This window comes from Cyprinus carpio, chromosome B20, assembly GCF_018340385.1.
Source record: "Cyprinus carpio isolate SPL01 chromosome B20, ASM1834038v1, whole genome shotgun sequence".
Lineage (NCBI taxonomy): Eukaryota > Metazoa > Chordata > Actinopteri > Cypriniformes > Cyprinidae > Cyprinus > Cyprinus carpio.
Window position 1 is genome coordinate 4,832,761 of NC_056616.1, and position 11,417 is coordinate 4,844,177.

Below are 11,417 nucleotides of genomic sequence, written 5' to 3' on the forward strand. Positions count from 1 at the left end.
CTCCCTCACCCTCTCTCTCTCTCTCCCCCCCCCCCCCCCCCCCATCAAACAGTAGATCTGTTAAGGTGATTTGTGTGAGAGCCACAGTCACACACACACACACACACACACACACACACACACACAGGATAATACTAACACAGTAACTGCAGTATAGTGCACTATGTAGTGTGCGTCTCACCCTGCGCAGTCGTCCTGCTGAAATCCCTCGAGTTCATCTCTCTGCTCGTCCAGCGTCGACTCCAGATCCAGATACACACCGGTGTGAGAGAGCTGCAGAGCGCAGTCATCGAGCTGCAGAAACACACACATTACAATCAGTGACATTATTTATTTTTTTTATAGTTTGGATGAACATTTAATAAATCTGACCAAAGTTTCTCTGTGCTCAAAACAAGTGATTGAATCTTCCTCAGAAGAGACAAAAACAGCAGCTCACTTCAGTGTCTGATTATATTATAATTACGTCCATAAGCTTTTTGTGGAATTTAGATGAACTTACTCGACTCTTCAGTACTTCAGGAGAGAAGTATTAATTTCTTTAAAAAAAAAGAACTTTTAACTGCTAGTGTAAATGCAAATGAATTGCATATTGAAACAATGGAAGTCTTTCCCCATTCAGAGAGTAAATGAGTGTGTGCTTTAATTTATATGCACACCTGTGTTTGTCATGAGCTCAGCTGCTCATGCACTCTTTAGTCATGTGTACTAATTTTTTAACACATGTAGCCTTCAGCACGTGTGTGATTTGTGCTGTGAATACAAACCAAAATATCTGTTCTTCAGCAGTTCTTGATAATAATTGATTATAATCTTGATAATGACGCTGAAGACTGGAGTAATGATGCTGAAAATTCAGCTGCGCATCACAGAAATAAATGACAGTTTAACAGATATTCACATAGAAAACATCTATTTTAAATTTTTACTGTATTTTTGATCAAATAAATGCAATCTTGATGAACAGATTATTACAGATCAAGTAGACCGATAACCGATATTTTGAACTGATATATGTCTGGTGTAAAAATGAAAATTAATGTCAAAATTAAGAATAACAAGGGCTCTGACAAAAACTGTCTTTAAATGCTTTTAAATTGTTTTATCTGCAAATCGGTTTTGAAAATGACCGATAACCATAAAAAAAAGCTTAATATCGGCGCCGATAATCGGTCGACCCCTGGTAAAAACACACTGAGGCTGACAAGATATTTGGTAAATTGCTCTGAAATGCACATCGACAGCTTGTGCTTTAAGATAACAACTCACAAACTAGCAAAACATTGTATGATATTAATCAGAATCAGCTCTCGTGCAGTATGTCAAACGGCTGAGCGCGTGAATAAAGCTGCGACCGTGTAAGTGTTGATTTGGTGGGTTTGGCATCTCCTTGAGTCTGAACTCGCCAAACCCTAATCAAACACTCGCTTTCCAGCTTAGGACGTTAGCTTTGATTTAAGACAATGCTCAGACCAACAAACTTAGTTCATTCAAGAATGTGTCGCACAACCAACGATCAATCACACATGAATCACACGCTACACCTGCTGGATGAAGAAGAGCATCTTCACGTCTCTGTTTACAGTCGATAGTGATGGTGAAGCACCTCTAAACTCACTCAGAAGACACTTTGAGAGCATCAGCAGACTGACAATGATCTAAACCATCTAAAACCAGCACATGATGAGTCAGACACAGAACACTGGACCTGCTAACAACCGTGTTACAAAACACACACACACGCTCATAAACGTGTCTGGACTGATTCACAAAGACTAAATGAACCACAAATGAACCAGCTCTTTACATTTCCTGAAGAAAGTGTGCACAAATCAATGTGTGTCTGTGGCATTTTTCATCTGTTGAGACACAAACTGAGGTTAATTTTCTTAAATAAGTCCAATTTATTAGTTTGTTAAAACTGAAATCAAAATTTAACGTGCAATCCAAATACATAAATCTTAAACTTACTATTACTAACTAATTGTAATAATAAAATGTAATTGTACTAATTAATTGTAAAACTGCTAGCAAAGTTTACAATTAATTACAAAGAAATGCCAATGAAATTAAACATAAAACCTTTTTTTCTTGTATAATGTACTCCAATTATCTTTATCATTTGAAAAATAATTTTTAGTGCACTCAAAAAGTTTTTTGATTATATTTAAATATTTTCAAAATGCATGTATTCAAATCACCTAGAATAAGCATAAATCTGTTCACAGTAAAAATAATTACATTTATGAAATTAAAAGGTTTGAACAAAATACGGCTAGAAATATTAATTAGCTAAAACACTGAAAACAGTTGGGTGTAGAAACCATTTTCACTCAGAAACTGAACTGAATTGAATTAAACATAAAATTTTAAAGTAGAAAGACTGAGATTGTTTTTTTGTTTTTTGTAAAACACTCCAATAATCTTTATTTATTTTCTAACTTCAAAAAATCTTTCTTTTACAGTGTATGAGACTGAAATAAATTGGATTTATTGATGATAAATACCACTAAAATTTGACTTGACTGGACTGGTAAATATATTATTTGTACTTTTCCCAATACAGATTGCTTCAAATCAGCTTTACAGAAAATTATGATGTTAATGTATATAATATCTTTTTATCTTCATGCCTTATAGTTGCATTTATCAGATTAGAGCTGTACACATATATTTCAGTGAATGAAAGCCACTGAAGAGACAGAGATATCCATCTGAAGTATGATAATAAGAGTGCAGTGCAGTGAAGCTCAGTCCTGTCATAAAAACTGAACTCTGGTCAAACATCTCCTGCATTGACTGCAGCGTCTGTCTCACATTCTCGGGTTATAAATAGATCCAGCTGAATCTCATCCGCAGTGTAAGTGGTAGTTAGTCAAAGCTGAACTCTTATGAGCCACTGTCCGACTGTCCTTTACTGCAGCACACAAAACACTTCACCCCAAATTAACCCTAACCTGACCGCAACTTAACCTGAACCTAAACCTAACTAAACATAAACTTAACACTAACTTAACCGCAACTTAACATAAACTTATCCCTAACCTATCCAGAAGTTAACCCTTACTTAACTTTAACTTAACATAAATTTATCCAGAATCCTAACCAAAACCAAACAAACAACAACAAAACCGAAACAAAACCTAAACAAAACAAAAACATACACAAAACTTAACGGCGACTTAACATAAACTTATCCCTAACCTAACCACAACTTAATCATTACTTAACCTCAACTTAACATAAACTTATCCCTAACCTATCCACAAGTTAACACTAACTTAACCTCAACTTAACATAAACTTATCCCTAACCTATCCAGAAGTTAACCCTTACTTAACTTTAACTTAACATAAATTTATCCCTAACCTATCCACAAGTTAACACTAACTTAACCACAACTTAACAGCAACTTAACCTGAATCTAACCCTTACTTAACACATACTTATCCTGAATCTAACCCAAACTTATATAACTAATTGAAATGAAATAAAATATTGAACTTTTATTTCTGCTAGTTGCCGATTTCATTTAGTTTAACTTGAAGAACTAAAATAACTAAAACTGAAATACAAATTATTGGAAATTATACAGAAATTTAAAAAAGCAAAAACTAATAAAAATGATAAACAAAATTAATACAATTTTAACAAAAATTAAAATGAAAACAAAATTTAAATATTAAATTAAATATTTAAAAAAGATAATAATAAAAACTAATAAACTAAATGTGATACACATCAGTCATACTCTCAAATCATAGCATAGTTTATTATTAACAATTTTTGTATTTTATTTTACATTTATTCAAATTGCTTTGAATCTGTATAAATCTGTTCATTGTAAAATCAATTACATTGACTCAGTTAAAAAGTATGAAGATGGTTAAAATATGACGATGTGCAACATGCAATATTCAATAGTTCAAATGTATGAGACTGAAACAAATGGGATTTATTAAAAATAAGCCCTAGTTATTCTGTATTTAAAACACATTAATTTCTTAAGTTCTTACAGAAATCTGACGTCTTTCATGTCTGTATGACTGCATCACAATACATTTATTCATGTTAAAATGGTGTCATTCAAATGAATGGATATTTTATATGCAATTCAAATACACCAATATTAAATTTAAGCCTTATTTTTAATGTGCAGCTCAAACAGTAGATCATGGCACTTGCAACATCAGGCTCATAGGTTCGATTCCCAGGGAATGCATGATAATATGTGTGCAATTATTGCAATGTAAGTCACTTTGGATGATGCATAAATGTAAATATAAGCACTAATATTTTCATAATAAGCACTCATTTGTATAGCTCTACACTCTTACTGACTGAAAACTATTGACCGAGTGCTGATTCAGTGTTGAACAGACAATAAGAAGTATGGTAAGAAAATTAAGAATTTGTGTGTTTTGATTTATTTCGGCCTGACAGCTTTATACAGCATTATGAGGAAGGTACAACATCATCATCATCATGTGTGTTCGAGAGGAAACTCCGTCGCACAGCGGCATTCTGGAGCAGCACTGACCTCTGTTTAATTTTACAGATTCGACCGAAACAGTCAATTACTGGCCATGACTTTCACTCAAATGACAGACTGACACAGAAAAACACAGAGCCACATGCAAACAGAGAGAAACCAGAGAGAACCAGAGAGCGGGACGCACAGAAAACAAATAAACAGATGTCAGCCTAACAAACCAGTGAAGCTCAAATCAAAGAACATCGGCTACAAATACACACTAAGTCATACTGAATCCATTATAATTCAAATGTGTGATAATATAATGTATAATAACTTTAACAAACAATAACATTATGCTAATCTACTGTTGCCTAGTTTTGTTGTATTGTCTCTTGTATACATTTATTTCATAATGTATGTAAGTGTTATTATGGATTATAGACTCATATTTGAGTTAAAAACGTCTTAATGCTGGATGTGTTTCATCTTTTGTCTTCTCCAGATGTTCACTGATGGACTGGAGTGCTGTGGATTACTTGTGGATTATTGTGATGTTTTTATCAGCTGTTTGGACTCTCATTCTGACGGCACCCATTCACTGCAGAGCATCCATTGCTGAGACACTGATGCAGTGCTACATTTCTACAAACCTGATGAAGAAACAAACTCATCTACATCTGTGATGATCTGAGGGCGAGCACATATTTGGATAATTTTCAGCTTTGGCTGAATGCACACACGGTGTGTAAAGTGAGATGAAGCATGTGCGCTGTAAGATCTGTTTATGCGACGTGTGTGCAACAGTAAATGTCCTTTAAGACCTAATAATCTGTCACAGTTACTCTGCCGGTTTTAACCCTTTACCTCCAGAAACACTCAACAGCATGTGTCTGATCTGCAGTCATGTTTAATACTCTGAAGATTTATTCTGGCACATTTGACATTGATATAAGAGCAGTTTGTTCATTCACACTCTTAACATTTATGACTATAAACACATCATTTTTGAAATGTGAATTTCTAAGGCTCTAAATGATGAACACAATCTCCTGCATGTCTTCTGTCTCTGAATGAGTTTTTTCTTGACTGATTTTTATCAAGTAAACGTCAAAACATTTTACATATTCGAGCTTTAAAAGCCTGATGCATCAAATATGATTTTCTTTTGTATTATGTCTGAATGCTCAGTAAACTGTCCCGAAATAATTCTATTATTCTGACTGTTATTTCAGGGTTAACTCGACTCAGAAGTCAGTGTGAATGAATGAGCGGCTCTAAATGCGGCTCAGAGCCGCACCTGTCGCGCTTTAAAACCAGCACAAATCATGCAACTGACCTCATATAATATATATATATATATATATATATATATATATATAATATATATATATATATATAAATATATATATAAACTACATCGAATTAAATAACACTCGAGATGTTTAAAAGCATAACTTTATTATTTCAGACAGTATTTTTTTTATTTTTAAATATCGATTGTAAAATACTTTTAAATCAATATAAATGCTTTAAACTATATTGTAGTGAAATGAAAACCACAAGGATAACTTTCTGTGCTCTTGAAGAGTGTGATCTGACCTTGTGAGGGGCTTTGAGGAGCCGGTGGACCCCTGCGAGCTGGTTAATCAGAGGAATATCTTCTCTGAAGGTGTAGAGAGGAGCTCGGGTCGGCTCCGGGAAATTAGTGCTGTTGAACGGATCGGTGTCGTCTAGAAACTGAACCCGGCACACGAACGAAGACATGATGCATCCATGCACGGGCCGCCGGCGTCTCCAAGCGAGCAAGCGTCCTTCCTCCCGGTAACGACAACAACACACGGTCAGCGGCGGATCCGCGCCCGGCCTTCGCGGAAATGTGACAGACGCGGAGTTACCGATCAGCGGCGAGGAGGAGAAGCTCCGTCCCGTGTCGTGCTGAGCGCGAGTGTCCGTGTCACGGGCGGGTGAGAGGGTGCTGGACACAGCCGGACGCCCCCCGCGGATTAAGCGCTTTACCAGCGGGACGCGATGATGAGGGACAAACCGCGGCCTCTAGCGGCGGAGGAGAGTAATGCACTCTGCTCCCTGTTTTTACTTACAGTGTGTTTTTAAAGCGAACACAAGACAGTAAAATGATAGTAAACAGGGTGCGATTTGTGAAAAAAACAGAGGGGGGGATTCTTTTGAAATTTTTTATGAAATATTTTTAATACGACAGAAACTGTATTTAGTGTGATCTCAGTTTAATAAAAACATTGTACGCCTACGTTAGGCCTATTAATTGTAATGATTTAATGTCCACGGTTATTCAAACACAAATTACATAGAGAAAACGAGCAAAGAACACAACGAGGCGTTTTGAAACTCCGAATCTGTTAAACCATTGCGTCGCAAAATGATTCACTGTTTTGAAGCGCTCCAATCGGATCGCGTATTGCGAATCATTTGATTCAGATCGGGACATCAGAGCGGGTTTGCATGATGTTTTTATCCCCACCGGGGATAAAAGTTATTCATTGGGAATAATGTAAAAATATACCATACCCCCCAAAAACACACAAATAAAGGTCCATCCTTGGGAATAATGTAAAAATATAGCTTCCCCCCCAAACACATTTCAGAATGTGATATTGGAAATGATGTAAAAATATGTCCCCTCCCCACAAAAAAAAGGTCTCTTGGCTCAACTTGCCCCCGCAGGAGAACACACGGGCCGAGGTTATAAAATATAATGTTGTTTTAAGTCTCTGTATAAAACATAAAGGATTTCTGAGACAAGATATCGCAGTTAAAATAAAATAAAAACAAAAAAACATAACAAAAATAACCAAACCTACCCATCTCATTAATTATATTATTTATTTTAAAATTTTTTAATTATAAAATATTCAAAAATGTTAATTTTAATATAACCTGAATTTTGGATAAAGTCAAGTCATATTTTTTTTCTGTCAAAATATGTGATATGTTGTAAACACTGAAGTTAAATATATTTTTAAAAAATTAAAATATATTTATTTTCAACTTCACAAAATATATTTAAAAATCCTATTTTAAGGGGCAAGACATTTTTGCTTTTTTTTCACCTCAAAAAAAATAATAAAAATAAATAAAAATTTTCCAGTTATACATTACTTTTAGGCTTAATTTATTATTTATTTTTATTCAAATGTTTAATCTGTTATAGACCACAAATAAAGATTTTTTTCACATATGACATGTGAATGCATTTTCTTGGATATAAATATATGGAGGGCAAAATACATTTTGAATGTTTGTTTTTTAAAAATATATTTACAAAAATATACTAAAAAGAGGCCAAATATAAAATATTTGAAAAAACTTTTATTAAAAAAAAATATAAAATCTCCATTTTATTAAAAATATTAAATACAATTTAAAATATATAAATAAATATTACATTAAAACATTAAAAAATATGTTATATTTACAATTTTTTCAGTTTTTATTTATTTATTTATTTATTTTAAATAAATTGTTTGATTTTGTTGACATATTAGAGTTAGAGGTTTTTCCAGAGTGGATTTTGGATTTCTCCAATAAATATATCTGAAATCAAATCAGAAAATACTGTCAACAGACAGAAAACAAACACATTTTCGCTATGTTTTTAAAAAATAAAATGTTGAATGATATATGAACAAACCCCTCAGTGAAAACCTTCAGAATATAGATATGAATAAAACTGCTAAGTTTGCTGTATATAAGAAAAAAAAAAAACTCTTTAAAAATATGGATTCAGACTGAAATCTACAGATGCAAATAGATAAAGTGCAATAAAATAAACACCTGAAAGTGTATTTTGAAAGTTTTCTTTTCACTTTAGTCTGAAAGAAGACATTATGAAAAACCAAACAGCCAGAAAATCTCAAAATTCACCAATTCATTCTCATGTCTGTAACTATTATTGTTTGTGTGAATCAACACATGCACAATAAAACATGGATTTATGATCAGCTCTGCGTACAAATAATGAAAACAGGCCTGCAGAATTTAAATAACCAAATGTACATACTGTATTTACATAAATTTACATGCAGTCCAAAGGATAGAAAGCACTAAAATGCTTCTGTCTCATTTATACACAACATTTGTTCAGTACAAATTGTATGGTTCATATGTATTATAATTATTTATTATATTATAAGCATAATTTGAGTGAAAAGTTGATGTGAAAAAATAAAAATATTAAAAAATTTATTTTAAAAATGTCTAATATAATAATAAATATATTGAGTAACCCAAGTAAAAAAAAAAAAAAAACACATTTGTTATAATTTATCAACATATATATTAATATACGTATATATTAATCAAAAATGCATTGGGTTTTCCAAACTGTGCTCTGTGAGGGAAATGCAGGGGTTTAAGAGTTGATGAAACGCTAAAAATGAACAATAAAAAAGAAAAGAAAAAATAAAATAATTAAATTACTCAAATAATAATATTGAATAAATATATAAATGGTATATTTAAAATATTATATCAATTATATATAAAATATACAATTATAAAAACAATCAAAATTAAATGGTTAATCATAATAATATGACCGCTAACCTACATCAGATAAATGAAATTGTTAAATGTTAAATTCTTATCATATTAACTTTAAATGTTCAAAAATGTTTTTCAATCCCTGAATTAAGCCATTAATCAACATCAGTCCATGATAAAAATAAAAGGCTGTTAATATGAGATTTCTGATGGTTCATCTGAGACTGAAACAAGCCTCTGGTCATAAACAGCAGAGGACAGCAGAGCGTCACGAGCTACAGACTCCAGCGGATCAATCATTGATATGAACATATCTACTGTAATGATCTGGAGCTTTCATGGGTCACCTGTGGATCAGCAGGTTCGGCGTGACCTCATGCGATCCTGACGTCATTCATCTGAATGTCTGAAACAGGTTTATTCTCTCTCTCTCTCTCTCTCTCTGTCGATCCAAACCAAAAACAAGCTTTTTTCAGAAACATGGACCGGTTTATGGTAAGGAGATATCCTAAACAAAGCATTAATAATAAAGCTGGTGCATACTGAACCAGTGACTTTGTCACACACATATTTGGTCAAAAATACAGTAACAAATGTGAAATATTATTGCAATTTAAAATAACTGTTTTCTATGTGAATATCTGTTAAACTGTAATTTATTTCTATGATGCGCAGCTGTATTTTCAGCATCATTACTCCAGTCTTCAGTGTCACATGATCTTCAGAATTCATTCTAATATGATGATTTACTGCTCAAGAAACATTTCTGATTATTATCAATGTTGAAAACAATTGTGCTGCACAATATTTCTGTGGAAACCATGATGCATTTTATTTTTCAGGATTCACAGATGAATATAAAGTTCAAAAGAACAGAATATAAATCAAATATAAACATTATAAAAAACTATAAATTTCACTATAGTTGTATAATATTAATTTAATGTCGTGTATAAAATGAGCTCCACAGGTCTGGGTCTGTCCCGTGTGAGTGAAGGCACTGATCTCCGCTCGTGTTATCAGTCCTGTATTAATCACTCGCTATCACTGAGAGGAAACAAACAAAAAAACAACAGATTAATAATGCTGTAAACATGACCTGAAGTTCAGGTCTGACATTTACAGTCATCTGACGCCGATTGTTATTGTTCAGTATTTAGTCAAGTGCACTGCAAACAAATACTGAAACATTTTTAAATCCAGATACATCTACTTGAAACACAAAATAACTTGAATATTGTTTTCTATAAAATTTATCAAAATGTAGTTTATGCTTTTAAAACAAGAAAAAAATAAGAGAAAACATTTTATTTTTCTGACCCCATTAGCAGATACTTGTGCTTGTTTTAAACAAAAACTCACTTAATTAATTCATTTTGATATTTTTTTCAGAAAGCAAGACTCTAAATCTTGTCATTTTGCTATATATATATATATATATAATATAGATATACACACACACACACCACACACACACACACACACATAATTATTTTAAAAAATAAAATAAAAATGATTGATGATATATATATATATATATATAACACTTATTAAACTTATTAAAAAAAGTCAAACACATAAGCATCATCAAACATGATAATGTATTGTCATCATAAATAAAGCACCTGAGTGTGGTATATAAGAGCTGACTGCTTCACATCAGTGTTTTTTTCAGTGGTAATCATGTTATGCATGACTTATTTCATGGACTAAAATATAATAAAATAAAAAAAAATAATAAAACAGATTAAACGTGCCGAACAGCATCCCAAACAACATAACATCTTATGTAAGAGCTTCAGACGAGTGAATAAGTTTCTCGAGAACATCTTCATCTGATGGCTGAACTCTTCAAATGTCATCAATCATTCATTAAACCAAACACACCTCAAATCAAATAACCAGCAGCATCTAATTCAATACTCAGCAATATAAACCTCATTACATTTATTATGCAATGAGTATTAACTTATTAAGATAAAAGACGCTATTAACCTTCAAACAAAACGCTCTTGACCTGTAAACCCACCCTCGTAAAGTCATTAAGCGTAAATTTTCCATACAGGAAATAAAGCCTCATTTTAGATTGTAATCAGTGTTATTTTCGTAACACTGTTTGCTGTTATAGTTTTTGTTAATATTTTTAATCATATTTTATTTTTATATTTTCAGATATCACTTTAATTTTACTTAAAATTGTAGTAATTTATCATTTTTTTTAAAAATATATATTTTTTTTTTAAATGTTTAAAAAACTCACATATATGTATTGAAAGAATGTATATATATATATATATATATATATATATTTATATATATATACACATATATGTATTGAAAGAATCTATATGATCAAAAATACTGTCAAATCAGTAATATTGTGAAATATTATCACAATTTAAAATATTTCAGCTGGTTAAAA

At 32.1% G+C, this 11,417-nt stretch overlaps 2 protein-coding genes across 6 annotated transcripts in view; both read right to left on the reverse strand.

Annotated features, from left to right (window-relative positions):
- Window positions 1-6,501, reverse strand: part of LOC122140935 (FH1/FH2 domain-containing protein 3-like) — a 26,476-nt gene extending 19,975 nt beyond the window's left edge. The window contains exons 1-2 of the mRNA XM_042746464.1: window positions 6,077-6,501; window positions 182-294 (exon numbers count right to left, since the gene is read on the reverse strand). Of these exons, the coding sequence (XP_042602398.1) occupies window positions 182-294; window positions 6,077-6,241 (278 nt within the window). The 5' untranslated portion in view covers window positions 6,242-6,501. The remainder of the gene's footprint in view (window positions 1-181; window positions 295-6,076) is intronic.
- The window catches only part of LOC109113276 (AT-rich interactive domain-containing protein 1B-like), an 849,861-nt gene that overhangs the window by 486,047 nt on the left and 352,397 nt on the right, over window positions 1-11,417 (reverse strand). The window lies entirely within an intron of this gene.